At 42.7% G+C, this 17,172-nt stretch overlaps 1 protein-coding gene across 1 annotated transcript in view; it reads right to left on the bottom strand.

Annotated features, from left to right (window-relative positions):
- LOC136883462 (mucin-2) overlaps positions 1-12,204 on the bottom strand; it is a 64,766-nt gene extending 52,562 nt beyond the window's left edge. Inside the window, exon 1 of the mRNA XM_067155773.2 lies at positions 12,102-12,204. Within this exon, the coding sequence (XP_067011874.2) occupies positions 12,102-12,104 (3 nt within the window). The 5' untranslated portion in view covers positions 12,105-12,204. The remainder of the gene's footprint in view (positions 1-12,101) is intronic.
- Positions 12,205-17,172: the final 4,968 nt, after the last annotated feature.

Raw genomic sequence — 17,172 nt, 5'->3', positions numbered from 1 at the left:
ACTCAGCCCGGCCCTCTCTCGCCAACTCGATCCAGCACCTCAGTATTCATATGTAACAGCACATTTCGAACGCTTCTATTCTCGTTTCTGCGCTAGTTAGTGTCCATGTTTCACTTCCATACAATGCCATCTTCCAGACAAAATTCTTCACACATCTTCGTAACATCTATGTCTAAGTTTTAAGTAAGCAAATGCATTTTGTCAAAGACAAGCCTTCCTTGCTTGTGCTAGTCCGCATTACACGTCCTCCTAACTTCTGCTTTAATTTGTTACTCTTAGCGGACGAAGAAAGGGCTAGGAATGGGAAGGAAGCGGCCGTGGTCTTGATTAAGGTACAGCCCCCACATTTGCCTGGTGTGAAAATGGGAAACCACGGAAAACCATCTTCAGGGCTGCCGACAGTGAGGTTCGAACCCACTATCTTCCAGTTTGTAAGCTCACAGCCGCGCGACCCTAACTGCATGGCCACTTGCTCGGTAATTTTTGAAAACGCTAGTACATACCTGAAAAATAAAAATGTATTATTAATAGAATAGTAGGTTTCCTTCCGTTGGAGCATCATCAGATTCTTTCAAGTCACTGTATGTGTGTATATGTACATGGTGCATTTGCTGGCGAGACCTAGCGTTTACAGTGCACAGTGATTTCTGGTATCGACTAGAACACATCTGTTACTTTCATTGACCTGTCTCCATCTCAGGGATGTAGTACGGCCATCATTACCACCATCCCTCATACCTCCCTCATACCCGTCACTTTCATATGGTGAAAGCAAAAGATGCAGCCAGTCTCTGCTATGAATGGTGGGAAAATGTTGTTCATAGGATCGGTTGGTGCGTGCATTCCAGTGGGCTTGGCAGATTGGCATGTAATAGCAATGCGTTGCTCAGTGAGGAAAGCAACGGGAAGCTATTTCACTCCTCGTTTCTCTAGTGATGCCCGGGCCATCTACGACAGCTGATGGTGGAGCTATTGAGGTTTTAACCAGCCTTCGGCCTGAATAGTCGTGTACAAGATTATTTACGTTGTGTTAACTTGTCACTAATCAAGAATGGGTGATATGTACAAGTGAAAGAGTATGCTGTTATTAAGAATTGTAACATTCAAATGGCTTCTTTCACTTGTACATAATGTCGCCCATTCATGATCGGTGACAACAAACAATATTTGCGCGTGGGCGCACACATATGCAAATAAATTACTTGAAATTATGTTAGGTTGTTCTTATCGAAAGACATATCGTTCTATGATTGCAATAAAGGGATTTTTTTCAGGTATGTAGTAGTGTTTTATAAATTTGTATATTGTGTTCGACAGACTGGAAAACCGAAAAGTTTTGCTCTATCTGACTGAAAATTAATTTCTCATCTCTTCATCTGACTTGCAGCCACTGTTCTAAAGGAGTGATAATGTGAAAGAAAACTTGATGTAATCGAAGGTTTAAAGTAAGATTTCTAAGATTTTATCAACCATTTTCTCAGACCCTATTGTTTGGGAGAGTGAGAATGGATAACGTTGGTGAAGGTGCATTTAAATGCATGTGATAGTACATGTGAACTAGTGGACTGTGATATACGACAAGACATCCTGGAGTTGCTCTCCTTTCTTCGTGCGACAAGGAAGAGAAATCTAACAGCTTATCCTCTCTCCGAATTCCGCGTAGCCTTACGAACTGTAGTGTTGAATATTCAGAACTGGCATTTCGCAGTGCTAGACTTGACAAATAACCACACCCTAAATGCATAGTGAACGTTCAGACGAAGCAGGAACACGTGCGAAACTAGAATATAAGCAAATTCAACTGATCTGACTGCGGTTGTTTGTAAGTCATCAGGGAAGAATGTTAATGGTCTGGAAAAGGAGTATATTAAGACCCAGACATACAAAAGGTCCTGTAGTCCTTTCACTGCATCGTTTAGCCCTTCGTGGTGATTATTGTTTTAGGGAGAAATACCATCCTCTATTAAAGAGGGACCTTACTGAAGTTCTCATCTTCGTTAACTTTAACCTGATTTATATCGAGTTCGGTAAAACAATGAATATAGTCTAAAGAAAAATCAAAATTGGCGTAAATTGAGCAGATTCAAAAAAATGTTTTATCCTCAAAATGCTCCAGGTGCGCTCATTTCTGGTTTGAAGCTTGATTCTTAAGCTTAAGAAGGGTAGAGGAATGATTTTGTAGTATTATGCTAGGTATTAATTAAATATTGTATTTTAACAACATTCTTGTGTTCATAAATGGCATGGAATCTTAACAGTTGATTTTTAACTACTGTAAAAATAGATACTACAAATTATGAACATGCAGATGCACATTTGTATCAAGTTCGAAGCTAATCAATTTAAAACTGGTTTGAATTGTAGAAAGAGTTACTTTTGTTAAAATACAAAGCTGGAATGATGTGCCTTATTAAGTGGATGTGGAGGTGTGACTCGAATATCTGCGCAGGACCTTTAAAAATGACCGCACAGTAAAAAAAAGAAGTACGTACCACCATATGACCCAAAGTTTGAAGCGTCTACGTGAACCAAAATCTCATTTTTGTTTTTGGCCATTTTTGATCCGAAATGTCAGTAGTGTCCTCCCTGAACACTAACAAAAAGATAAAAAGAAAGGGGAGCGTCATCAGTTTAGCGTAGACATTTTTTCGTGGACAGAAAACCGACACCGTGGTAGCCAGACAACCAGTGTTCGTCATCTTCTTCCTCACGTTATTACCGTGTGCCAGAACTCTGCCTTCTATATACAGTAGGTACAGATGACGCCGTGTTTTAAACGAGTTTCCACTGTCTTTGACTGGCGTTTCGTCTGGGTTACAGCAAAGCCCCTTACACTTGATAACATCACCGAAGGCAGGATAATTTTTCTCATAATACGTAACTTCCGAATATTTATGCCCATACAATTGCGAAAAATCAGCGACCATTTTGTTAGACGTAGATCTTGATAGGTGGTGAACAACCAAAGAATCTGTACTCGCTGTCTTGTGTTCTGAGCCCGAAAACATATCATGATTCAGTGCTTTTCCGCATAGCGGACAAATTTACATGACTGTAGAATCTTTTTTTTTTCTGGAATAAAATTGGCTTGTAAATAGGAGGACTGATCTAGTGAAGATAATAAAGATGGCCACTATTTGTATAACAACATTGAGAAATGGCGCTATACCGAGCGAAATGGCTACACGGTGTACGTCATGCAGTTTTAAGCTTGTATTCAGGAGTTGATGGGTTCGAGCCTTGAAGATGCTTTTTCTGTAGTTTTCCAATGCCATGCCAGGCGAAAACCGGGGCTATACAATAAGGCCACAGTACTACTTTGTGCAAGTTTCCACTCTGTTTTTTTATTACACCAGTTTGGGAATTTGCTTTAGGCCATATAACTTCTCTGAGAATTCGCATTACTTCGTTAACGATCTTCTCTTTACCAAAAATGGTAGCTGCGTGCTAAGATAATTGTATAACCCTACGATAAGTCATGCAGGTATTTATAAGATTTGACTTCAGGTCATTCAGTTTGACGAACTTGTTATGAAGATTGTTTAATCAGGTGGTTCATTTCGTACTAGCCCAGATAACAGTGTAATTACATTTGATGAAGCACTCCCTAAGCTGCGAGATCTTGAATGTGGACCTGCTTATCATAGACCGGATGGAGAGAACTATGGTTTGTCCGCCCTGCAAACACCGTGTTCAACATGGACTACGCCCGACTTCTTCCGGTATTTAACAAAGTCTCCATCATCATGTCAGCACTTGGCCGATTTCATTCGTATGTTTGTGAACTTGCCACACCTTATTCTGAGTCCAAGTTGGCGGGTTTGATCCCACATTAATAGGATGGTGTTAGATGGTGCACAAATACACCAGCCTCGCGTCAGTAGATTCAACTGGTCCGTAAAAGATCTCCTGCGGAACAACATTTTTTCGAAAATCATAAATTAGTGGGACGTAAAACCAATGTGGTTTTATTTATCATCTTTAATCTTCTTCACGTTTGTCCTGCTTGGATGCGAAGTCCGCTTTCTTACTGACCAATCGCCTCTGTTATGGCGGTCGATGGACTGGAACAGCTCTGAAGAGCCACTATTTCTTGGGTAAAATTTGCCTATCTCTGAAACCCACATTGTTGCGTTTCAGACACCGATATTTTATTTTTATTATTATTAAAATAATAATAATAATAATAATAATAATAATAATAATAATAATAATAATAATAATAATAATGTAATCGTATGACAATCAGGGTACACCGTGTGTGTAGTCAACCGCCTTCACCTACAGGAGGGCACCTATCCAAAAAAGCCAGTACTAAAGCGTGCACCGCACCAATCGTAATCTCGAAGAGCTTGAGATCAACATGAATATGTTATATATATGTATGGCCTCGGCTACCGTGTGTTGGTGTTTGTTGACGCCATTTAGACTGTCTGCGTGTCAGTTTCTGCGTTTCGTTTTACTTTACCGGATGGTAGAGAAACTGATCTCTACTGGATGACCAATGGCTGGGTTTTAATTGGCTTTGCCAGTTGAACACCAAATGTACTGCCACCAGAGATCTTTGCTGACATCGAACGACATGGGTGTTGAAAGTACTTTTTTCCGCCCGTCAAAATAATAATAATAATAATAATAATACAGCTGCATCTGCCGGGTTTGATCGTGGGATCCAGAGGACAACACTTAACTGCTGACGCTAAAAACCTCAAGAAACCTATCTTGATTGACGATTATTAGACCACGTCCTCCTCCTGTGACCGAGCGAGCTGGCCGTGCGATTAGGGTCGCGCAACTGTAAGCTTGCATTCGGGAGATAGTGGGTTCGAATCCCACCGACGGCAGCCCTGAAGACGGTTTTCCGTGGTTTCCCATTTTCACACGAAGCAAATGCTGGGGCTATACCTTAATTAAGGCCACAGCCGCTACCTTCCCAATCATAGCCCTTTCCCATCTTTCCGTCGCCGAAAACCTACGATGTGTGAGTGCAACGTTAAAAAGAATCTTTGCCGGGCTGAGTGGCTCAGACGGTTAAGGCGCTGGCCTTCTGACCCCAACTTGGCAGGTTCGATCCTGGCTCAGTCCGGTGGTATTTGAAGGTAATCAAATACGTCAACCTCGTGTCGGTAGATTTACTGGCACGTAAAAGAACTCCTGCGGGACTAAATTCCGGCACCTCGGCGTCTCCGAAAACCGTAAAAGAGTAGTTAGTGGGACGTAAAACAAATAACATTATTATTAAAAGAATCTTCTGTATCCCAGAGAGCTTGAGACATAGCGAAGCAAGAAAAAAATAACTGGATGAAGAGAGAGAAATGGTTGATTGCTGCTAAAATACAAACCCCCCTCAAGTCAGAAATGAAATAACGTATGGCTTATAATGCCGCGAGTGTCCGAGGACATATTTGGCTCGCCAGGTGCAGGTCTTTTGATTTGACGCCCGTAGGCGACCTTTGCGTCGTGATGAGGATGAAATGATGATGAAGACACATACACCCAGTTCCCGTGCTAGTGGAATTAACTAATGATGGTTAAACTGACCTTGCCGGGAATCGAACCCGAGACTCCTGTGACCAAAGGCCAGCTCGTTACTCATTTAGCTGTGGAACCGGACCCTCAAGTCAGACAATGTACAGTTTACTTTCATTTGAAAGTATAGTTAACATTAATGAATGCGAATACTATTTTATTAATGGTGATCATGTTATTTTTTCTGAACCAATGAATGCTCGCGAAGAAATTCGCTACTGTTGGCTACAAGACCCTAACATTACTGAGCTCGATAGCTGCAGTCGCTTAAGTGCGGCCGGTATCCAGAATTCGGGAGATAGTAGGTTCGAAGCCCACTGTCGGCAGTCCTGAAAATGGTTTTCCGTGGTTTCCCATTTTCACACCAGGCAAATGCTGGGGCTGTACCTTAGTTAAGGCCACGGCCGCTTCCTTCCCACTCCTGGCCCTTTCCTGTCCCATCGTCGCTATAAGACCAATCTGTGTCGGTGTGACGTAAAAAAAAAAAACCCTAACATTGTAATGCAGTGTGTAAGCCGTCGCAGACAGTGAGTAATCGAAGAGCTAATACACCCCATCCTGCTTACAACAGAATAACTCCGTGCGGTACCAGATGTTTTCGCGAAAGTCTGTAGTGCTATACGCACGTGGTTAGGCTGTGTTTATGTTGATCTCAAGCTCTTCGAGATTACGAGTTGGTACGGGGTACGCTTTAGTATTGGCGTCTTCTCCCGATCGATGAGCTGGGGTCTGTTTTTTGGATAGGTATCATCCTGTGGGTGAGGGCGGTTGACTGCATACGGAAAGGGGAATCCCCAAGGGTTCTTTTCTCGCGAGCATGGGTTGGTGGCCACTGGGCTCGTAGTTGAGCCCGCTATTGCCTCAGCCTAGTTGAGCCAGACGCCTGACTTTCATCTACCATATCGACCTCTTGTTCTCTTTCGAAAGAAAGAAAGAAAGAAAGAAAGAAAGAAAGAAAGAAAGAAAGTCGAGAGGGTCACCCTTCGCGTTCCGAAAACAAATCGCAAGCGGGAGAAGAGGACGAGAATGAGCTGAAGTTGTAGATCGTAAAAGATAAAACAAGGAAGACGGCACAAGTAAATGCAAGAAATAAGTTTCAGTCCTGTAAAGACAACACGGAACACAAGATGTCGATGGAGATCAATCTGTCGCTTTAAGATTTAGTTCTAGGGATGACGGTGCAGTTCAATGCTCTACCGGTACTGGCAAGCTGTTCCGCTACTGTACAAGTAAAAGTCACTCGGCCAGTTAATCACGTTCTACGGCTCCGGCACAGGCGAGCGAGTTATGACAATCCTTAAAATACGACAACACGGGACTTTTTATCAGATACATTGTATCTAACCCTAGAGCACATCAAGCATATAGCGTACTTTAGTGTCGTAGTCGAATAAGGGCTCGCCTTCTGTGGTGACAAGCTCGAATTTCGCGGAGTCGGTTAGCTTTCAATATTACCGGTAATTAAATTCTAGAGTCCTGTGTTGGTGGGTTTACTAGCTTGTTAAAGAACCTTCTTCCAGCGTAAAGTTTTCACATTCAAACAACGTATCAAATACATATTTTTACTACTTATTATTTATTTATTAGCTGCCACTGTGGATCAGTGGTAGTGTCACCTTCCGGATCTCAAGATAGCGGGTTCAAACCCGGCAGAGGTAGTCGGATTTTTGAAGGGCGGAAAAAAGTCCATGCGACACTCCATATCATACGATGTCGGAATGTGAAAATCTTTGGTGACACATTTGGTATTTACCCGACAAAATTAATTAAAACTCAGCCATAGACGCCCAAGAGAGATTAGGTTTACTCTGCCATCTAGTAGGCCTGGAGTAAAACGGAACATCGAAATTGATGAACGTACAGCCAGATGGCGTCAAATTAAAATGTCTGCACACGGTAGCTGAGGCCATACGAATATGTATTTATTTGTTTACTGGTAGAGCAACCGACGCGAAATCGGGAGGTTGTGGGTTCGGATCCCACTGGTGTCTGGTTGGCCATTTTTGTTCTGTACTTAACATCTCTTCAACACGTACTAAATGTACGTAACACGACCTAATAAGTTGAAAGTTGGTTTTGATTATTTATTTTTGTTATACTATCCTCATATGGTTAAGGAAAAGCATGTTTTTATGTATGGCAGACCTGCCCATTTTTTAAATGATATTTGTTTGTGGCGTCGACCTCTGCAGATCTTTAGCCACTACTTTCACCGTATGATAGGAACCTGCGTGTGTAATTGCAGAAGTGTAGTGTTGAATGTGAGGAAAGGAACGTTAAGGACGACACAAATACCGAATCCCCAGGCCAGGGATATTAACCATTTACAATTAAAAAACCCTGACCCGGCCGGGAATCGAACTCGAGGCCGCCGGATGACAGGTGGACGCGTTGCCCCCTACACCGCGGGGCCGGAATAGACCTGCCTTAAAACGTATCTTTCTTTTTTGGCTTTGGCTTAGCCAAAGTTTGAACAAAATGAGTTCTTGTTTTACATATTGCAAGAGTCACCGTAACGTATATACCACTTAATGCTGAAAGGATTTTGTCCCCATCTAGCGTACCGAGTAATTGTCTTTACTCGGTGACAAAGCAGGAATCAATCTAGGTTGGCGTGTCTGTGTTTTTTTTTCTTTTTCGTTCATGGATTGTTATAGCTTGCTTCTTGAGTTTCTGATCGCCATCTGACCTTTGTAATTTCTTTTAGCGCTTTATCGTCAGAAACAAGAATGATCCACAGTACACCTACTTAAGAATATGTATAGCATCACAGGTTCCTACAACAGTGCCTGGCTGAATGCTGTCCTCCTTTGAAATCCTTTTTCTTTATTCTTTTAAAAGATGGACTCCCACGAGGAAATGCTCATTGAAGGGAGCAGTATACTTGAGATAGAAAACTACAAACCCGTTGAGGCTCAGTGCCCTATATAAAGGGTTATATATATGATCAATGATGATAATATTGTAACAAAAGGTATTAACGGATAAACCTAGGATAAATTTTAATACAACTTACAGTAGCTTAACTCCTCTCGACTTTAATTTTTTATGTTTTTTTAAAATTTCAAGTTCAAGTTTTGGTAATTCATTGTATAGTTATGACGTGTTGTGCATAATACTATTTAATCCATATTTGTTTGATTTTCTGGGATGAAGGCGTATTCTGTTCGAGTTTCTTGTGAATATCAGCATTACTGGCCAATTTAAAGTTCATATAAGCACTACCTGTGTACCACTTCCAAATGAAGATTATAGCGTTATACTGTATGGTATGATCAATTTTATGTATTGTAGTATCCTTAAAAATAATAGTGAAGGCCATGAAGTTTTGTAACTGCTCTTTTTTTTTTTGTATGACCTGAAGTTGTTGTAAGAAGTCATTTTTGCATCAACCTCAAATGATACATCCCCCTGTGGGTGGGTGTGATAGAATTACACCCACGGTATCCCCTGCCTGTCGTAAGAGGCTACTAAAAGGGGCTCTGAACTTGGGAGCGTGGGTTGGCGATCACGGGGCCCTCAGCTGAGTTCTAGCATTGCTTACTTGTGTCAGGCTCCTCACTTTCATCTTTCCTATCCGGCCTCCCTTGGTCAGCTCTTGTTCTTTTTCGATCCCGACGGTATTAGAGCCCTCGAGGCCTAAGGAGTCTTTCATTTTCACGCCCTTCATGGCCCTTGTCTTCCTTTGGCCGAAACCTTCATTTTTCGAAGTGTCGGATTCCTTCCATTTTTTTCCCCTCTGATTAGTGTTATATAGAGGATGGTTGCCCAGTTTTACTTCCTCTTAAAACAATAATCACCACCACCACCACTACCAAATGAGACACATGTATAGAAAATTACACTCTGAACCCAAGTTTGTGTGTTCGGTCCCGGCTCACCCCGATGGTATTTGAACGTTCTCAAATACGCCAGTATCTTGTCTGTAACCGGGTGAGTTGGCCGTGCGCAGCTGTGAGCTTGCATCCGGGAGATAATGGATTCGAACCCCGCTGTCGGCAGCCCTGAAGATAGTTTTCCAATTTTCACACCAGGCAAATGCTGAGGCTGTACCTTAATTAAGGCCACGGTCGCTTCCTTTCCGCTCCTAGCCATTTCCTCTCCCATCGTCCCCATAAGACCTATCTGTGTCGGTGCGACGTGAAGCAAATTGAAAAAAAAATAGAAGGCGTCCTGAACGACGAAATCAAGGCAAGAGAGCTACTCACAATGAGGAGTAAAAGGACGGCCATATTCCTAGGGCACACCCTACGACAGAACGATTATTCTGAGGGGAAACGTTCTGGCAATGAGAGGGTTAAGAAGACCAAGGACCAAAGTGTTAAGATCTGATGTTAAATCTTCGGTATACCTCCTACCATGTTACGAAGCACGAAGCTGGTTGCGTCGACAAGACATCACCTGTAGAAACTATGCCCCTTCAAGTACCTGCGCGTCCGCACCTGTTCGCAGCAGTCGTTGTAGAGGCAGTTGCTGGGATGGTGGCATTTATAGCGAGTCCTCAGGCACCTTTCCTATTTCCAGCCTTAAGTCACGTACAATTATGACAATTTATGATGCCAGGCACCATTTACTGTATATACCCGGTGCCCCAGAATCGCCGATGATTTTCTGAAGTCATACTCTATGTACTTGAATGACCCACGCTTTGTTGATTGTATCTTGTAGGGGCGTCAGGGGTGGACAAAATTAGACATGATGTATTTTATTCGCTTTTAATATTCATTGTATCATGTTTACGATATAATAAGTTACAAGGTATGTTGGTAACTGAGGTGAAAATTCAGGTTGTAGTTTCTTCTTTTTTTTTTTAACAATTTGCTTTACGTCGCACCGACACAGATAGGTCTTATGGCGATGATGGGATATGAAAGGCCTTGGAGTGGAAAGGAAGCGGCCGTGGCCTTAATTATGGTACAGCCCCAGCATTTGCCTGGTGTGAAAATGGGAAACCACGGAAAACCATCTTCATGGCTGCCGACAGTGGGGTTCGAACTCACTATCTCCCGGATGCAAGTTCACAGCTGCGCGGCCCTTACCGCATGGTCAACTCTCTCGATGGTTGTAGTTTCACCAAGAGGATACGTCCTCTCAGTTGTAATTATTGCGTTAGGAGTGAACGAACCTCATGGACACTACTGTAAATACCTAGGTGTTAATACAAGGAAATATCTTCAATGGGGTAATCGCATTAATGAAGTTGTAAATAAATGTTGCAGATATCTTCACATCGTTATGTGGTAATTGGTGTGTGTGTGGGGGGGGGGAGGTGTAGTAAGGATGTAAAGGAGAGGACGTATAAGTCTTTGGTAAGACCACAGTTAGAGTATGTTTCCAGTATATGGGACACTTTCCCATTTCCATATCAGCGAAACCTTAATCTAGGCCGCGGTCGCTCCCTTCCCAGTCCTAGCCTTGACTTATCCCGTCGGCGCCATAATGCTTGTATGTGTCGATGCGACGTAACAAATAATAATAATAATAATAATAATAATAATAATAATAATAATAATAATAATACCGATCGATGGAGAAACGATGACGATGACAAAAATGTTGTAAACTTTGGGGTAAGAAGTGAGGAAACGAGCCGCTAGACTAAGCGGTATGCACTAACCAGTGGAGAGATGGCGTGGAATGGCTTTAGTAGACGGGTAATCTTGAATGGAGTCTTTAAAAGTAGGAAGATATGAAGAAAAAACTGGAATTCAAAAGGAAAAAGATGGGGCAAATATTCGTTTATAAGAAGAGGAATTAGGGATTGGAATAATCTACCAAAGGAGATGTGCGTTATATTTTCAACTTCTTCGAAATCATTTAAGGAAATACTAGATAAATATCTGATTGTAATTCTGCCTCCCGGGCTGGTCAGGTCAGTTTAGTGGTGATTGATTTAAAACAAGTGGAAATATTTCACACCCGGGAAATGTCATCATCATAATACAGCTGTCCAACGGGAGTCTTTAAAATGTGCGGAACGAATTTGAAAGAAGATAATGAATTAATTATCTGTAACCCGTGCTCTGTAGACAGGTGTTTATGGATGTTTAGTCAGGTGTTGCGGCGTGCTGTGTGTTGCTTATTCTGGAAAATTTCATGGCGATTCTGGGATACCTTGTATAATACGTGCGCTGAAGAAAGTTGACGCGTGTACTTCAACAAGTAATACCGTGTGTGTGTGGGGGGGGGGGGGGTATGGAATGCATCTAAGGTATTCCCTGCTTATCTTATGAGACGACTAAAAGGGTCAGCCTTCACAGGCTGTCAAAATGGACGCACATAGTGTCGAAGAGTGGATCTGGTATTTTTTCCACTTAATTGTGCCAGAGTCCTCACTTTCATATTTCGTCTCTTTGTCGGTAATCTTCCGACCCCGACGATATTAGGTTTACAAGGCCTGGCAAGTTTTTAATTTTCCCTGGCCCTTCCCTTTTGCTGATACCTTAATTCTTTTGAATGGTCGGATCTCCTTCGTTCTCTCCTAGGAGTAAAGAGAGAGCGATTTCTTCCCTAAAACACTAATCACCATAATCACTACTTCAAACAAGTAAATAACAGCTTTAAAGACTCACCATTTCTTCGTTGCTCTCGGTCACTCGTGGCTGAACGAAAGCTGTACTGCTCCGTTCTTATCCTGTCGGCGCTCCTCCAGCGACTGAAGGAGGAGTAGTCTCCACTGTGGTGTGTGGCCAATGACTGCCCCACTTAATGGCCAGGTACACTCTCTGCTGCCACACTCGCGCGCTTTCTTCTCTGTTGGCCAACCTGATTGACATGTGAATTCCCCTCTTTAGACGCATGTTTATCAAGTGTAGCAATTTTTTCCTCTGATCTTTCTTCCCAGTTTATTGTTTTTTTAAATATATTTGTCTTCCAGGGCTCCTATCTAATGTATAGTGGCTGGCGACAATGAGTATATTGCGAATATCTTGAACAGAAAGTAAAAGGAATGAAGAACTGCTTCTTCTTAAACAAGAATGGCACAGTACGTTGATGTCACAGATAAAGGGAAAACTCAACTTACCGCCCACCTGTTAACACATTCCAGTTGATGTATAATACTTGGAGACAAAACATGACGACCTCAGTTCCTGGAAGCAAGCTGGAAGCCAGCTGTCCATCACACGCTGCACTCTACTGAGTTAGCGAGTTCTAAGGGATCCTTGTTTGGTGTGTAGTGGTTGCCAAGCCACTCCCTTCCACACCCTCTTCAGTCTTTGCCCTTTGTTCGGGTTGAGTGCAGTGTAGTGATCCTTTTAGCATAATACCGTAATAATAATGTAAATAAATAACTCAGTTTACATCGAAGTAACATATAATGAAGTCCAAAAAATGTTATATAATTGCTCTGCTTTTTTAGTGCTGATGAGGTAGACGATTTGGCAACTCCGGCTGCAGTAGACGTATAAATCCTATAAGCCGGTAATAGACACTGGGCTGTCGCCGGAGAGTTGTGGTGTGAGGCGAAATCGTCATGTTCTGTCCCCAAGTACACCTGCACTGCTGAAAGGATGTGTTAAGGAAGAATACACAGAGGAAGACCTATAGCAACATTCCTCGATAGCATAGCCACAGCTTTGAGAAAATTATACAAAGAAGTTTATGAGGAGCGGCATAGTGTATCATCCATCAGAAAAGAGAAAAAGAGAACTCATCCTAGACCCCCTATCCCGCCTATTGCCGCTATTGCACTGATAAAATGAAATGGCGAATGGCTTTTAGTGCCGGGAGTGTCCGAGGACAAGTTCGGCTTGCCAGTTGCAGGTCTTTTGAACTGACGTCGGTAGGCGACCTCCGCGTCGTGATGAGGATGAAATGGTGATGAAGGCGACACATACACCCAGCCTCCATGCCAGCGGAATTAACCAATTATGGTTAAAATTCAGGACCCTGCAGGGAATCGAACCCGGGACCCCTATGGCCAAAGGCCAGCACGCTAACCATCTAGCCATGGAGCCTTACCAAGCGTCCGCTGATCAGCCCGAAGGCCTGCAAATTACGAGGTGACGCGTGGTCAGTATGACTAATCTTCTAGAGCAGTACCCCTGGGGGTACGCCTGAGACTTTCATTGGGGTACATGAACACCCTTTAGGATAAAAAATAAAGAAAAATTGAAATGTGGAAATAAATAAGAAGAAAGTTAAACACGTATATATAGAGGCACGCTTCGCTTGAAAGTTTCACCTGGACTACGACCCATCAGAAAACTGTGTCACACCATGCAGACACTTTCATCCCATTGGAATGCCGATGGTCCGCAATGTCTGAATTCCAGAATTAAGATCGAAAGTTTATCATCCTTATTAATTTATATTGAGGTTAAAATCTAGCGTTTAGTGACACTTTCATTCAAACAGGGTATCCTACGTAAATTTCTTGTGATGAGTTACGAATATTTATTTAATTTCACAAGTTCGTCTTATTACGATGTGTATTTAAAATAATGGTTTATAATCAATTACAAATGCCTTACCCCCTGTGGGTGGGGGACGCAGACGAAGAATACACCCTCGTTGTCCCCTGCCTGTTGCTTTTTAAATTGTGGTCAGTGGATGTTTTTGGGCTTTTAATTTGTCATTTCATTTCGTCTCATTTCGTGCCATCAGGGGCCGATGACCTAGATGTTAGGCCCCTTTAAACAACAAGCATCACCATCATCATCAACAACAAATGTCTTAATAATTAGCCAGGTACTCATATTTTAAACCTATCATTTAGGGACTTTTTCGTGGGGTTAAATTGAACTTTTAGTTATGAGTGAGGGGTACAATCTCATAAGTTTGAGAACCTCTGCTCTAGGTGTTTATTATGAGCTTTCTACACAATCTCACAATCGGATAGTTCCTCAGTTGTTCTCATGTAGACTAACCAGCCCTCAGATCCAGATAAAAATCTCAGATTTAGCCGGAAATTGAACCCGGAATCTGCGGGTAAGAGGTAGGCTCGCTATCTCTAGACCTCAGGGCTGATGTTCCTAGACCCAACTGTGTGAACTGAGTAGGATCACCACCACGCAGTTTGACGTCAAACGAAGTGGAAGAGGCTGATATCGAGCATGGATACCTCACTTAAGTGACACATTCTTTTGTTACCGATGTGGAACCTGAAGAGTCTCAGTTTCAGACCTCAGCGAGCAGTCTTAAAATTGGTATCACAAGTAACCAAAAAGTGGAAGTTTGCAGTATCATGTTGAAATACTCCTAATTTATTACAGAACTATTTCTAGGGAAATTTGAAATGAATTGCAATGGCCGGCTCCGTGGTCTAGAGGTAGCGTGCTTGCCTCTTACCCGGAGGCCCTGGGTTCGATTCCGGGCCAGGTCAGGGAATTTTACCCGGAACTGAGGACTCGTTCGAGATCCACTCTGCCTACGTGATTACATTTAACTGAGAAGCTATCTGACGGTCAGCTGACGGCCCCAGTCTAGAAAGCCGAGAGAGTTTGTTGTGCTGACCAGTAGCAGCGATTGAGATTTAGAAGGGGGGAGGACACAAATTTGTAGACAACAAAGAGTACCTGTGTCTGTGGGATATAGCGGCCAGGAGGATGGGGGGGGGGATGGGGTAGACATCAACATTTTAAAAAAATGCTGTGGGTTACTTTAGTCACGTCATAGTTCGTGAACCATGGGCAACGGCTGAGTAGCCTAGTAAGTGGTCCTGAGAGTCGGGATACCAGTTGCTATGGAATAGGAGTGGGCATTTCGGACATATTCTGAGTCATGGCCCTCCTTGTGCTCAGGCGGCTAGGACTATACAAACCACCGGTGGTCCATAAACCGTTAGAGGAGAGATCCTCACTTGGACTATGTGCAAGTTGGGTAGCATCCTGCTTCATGAATCTACCGAGCTCAGAACGTTTTAAGCAAGCCTCGGACCTATGGAAGTAACGGAGTCCCACTCCCATTTGACAGGCGAGGGACTCCTTGGAAACAACTTGGCGAACGAAATGGAATTCGATGGGGAGCTATCAATATTAATGGGGCTTATGGAAGAAAGAAAGTAGAACTGGCTGAGTCAGCAAAGAGAGTGCATCTGGATGTGCTAGGAGTAAGTGATATTCGGGTAAGGGGAGATAACGAGGAAGACATAGGAGATTATAAAGTGTACTTGACGGGTGTTAGAAAGGGAAGGTCAGCGTCTGGGGTAGGGCTCTTCATCAGGAATGCCATTGCACGCAACATAGTTTTTGTTAGGCACGTAAATGAGCGAATGATGTGGGTAGATTTGTCAGTGGGAGGAATTAGGACTAAAATTGTCTCCGTGTATTCACCATGTGAGGGTGCAGATGAGCATGAAGTTGACAAGTTTTAAGAAGCATTGAGTGACAGCGTGGTCAGGGTCAACAGCAAGGATATTATAGCGCTAATGGGCGATTTCAATGCGAGAGTTGGGAATAGAACTGAAGGATACGAAAGGGTGATTGGTAAATGTGGGGAAGATATGGAAACTAATGGGAATGGGAAGCGTTTGCTGGACTTCTATGCTAGTATGGGTTTAGCAGTTACGAATACATTCTTCAAGCATAAGGCTATTCACCGCTACACATGGGAGGATAGGGGTACCAGATCCATAATAGACTATATCTTAACCGACTTCGAATTCAGGAAATCTGTTAGGAATGTACGAGTTTTCCGGGGATTTTTCGATGATACAGACCACTATCTGATCTGTAGTGAACTAAGTATCTCTAGGCCTAGGGTAGAAAAAGTGAAATCTGTCTGCAAACTAATAAGGGTAGAAAATTTCCAGAACGAGGAAATTAGACAGAAGTACATGGATATGGTAAGTGAGAAGTTTCGAACAGTAGACAGTAAGCAGGTTCAGGATATAGAAAGAATGGGTGGCATACAGGGATGCAGTAGTAGAAACAGCAAGGGAATGCCTAGGAACAACTGTGTGTAAAGATGGGAAAAGGCAAACATCTTGGTGGAATGATGAAGTGAGAGCAGCCTGTAAACGTAAAAAGAAGGCTTATCAGAAATGGCTCCAAACAAGGGCCGAGGCAGACAGGAATTTGTACGTAGATGAAAGAAACAGAGCAAAACAAATAGTTGTTGAATCCAAAAAGAAGTCATGGGAAGATTTTGGTAATAACCTGGAAAGGCTAGGTCAAGCAGCAGGGAAACCTTTCTGGACAGTGATAAAGATTCTTAGGAAGGGAGGGAAAAAGGAAATGAACAGTGTTTTGAGTAATTCAGGTGAACTCATAATAGATTCCACGGAATCACTGGAGAGGTGGAGGGAATATTTTAAACATCTTCTCAATGTAAAAGGAAATCATCCTGGTGGTGTTGCAAACAGCCAAGCTCATGGGGAGGAGGAAAATGATGGTGAAATTATGCTTGAGGAAGTGGAAAGGAAGTAAACTCCATTGTCATAAAGCAGCAGGAATAGATGAAATTAGACCTGAAATGGTGAAGTATAGTGGGAAGGCAGGGATGAAATGGCTTCATAGAGTAGTAAGATTAGCATGGAGTGTTGGTAAGGTACCTTCAGATTGGACAGAAGCAGTAATTGCACCTATCTATAAGCAAGGGAACAGGAAGGATTGCAACAACTATCGAGGTATCTCATTGATTAGTATACCAGGCAAAGTATTCACTGGCATCTTGGAAGGGAGGGTGCGATCAATCGTTGAG

This window comes from Anabrus simplex, chromosome 11 (genome assembly GCF_040414725.1).
Source record: "Anabrus simplex isolate iqAnaSimp1 chromosome 11, ASM4041472v1, whole genome shotgun sequence".
Taxonomy (NCBI): domain Eukaryota; kingdom Metazoa; phylum Arthropoda; class Insecta; order Orthoptera; family Tettigoniidae; genus Anabrus; species Anabrus simplex.
The sequence above is the reverse complement of the archived record's forward strand: the minus strand, read 5'-3'. Positions and strand labels throughout refer to the sequence as shown.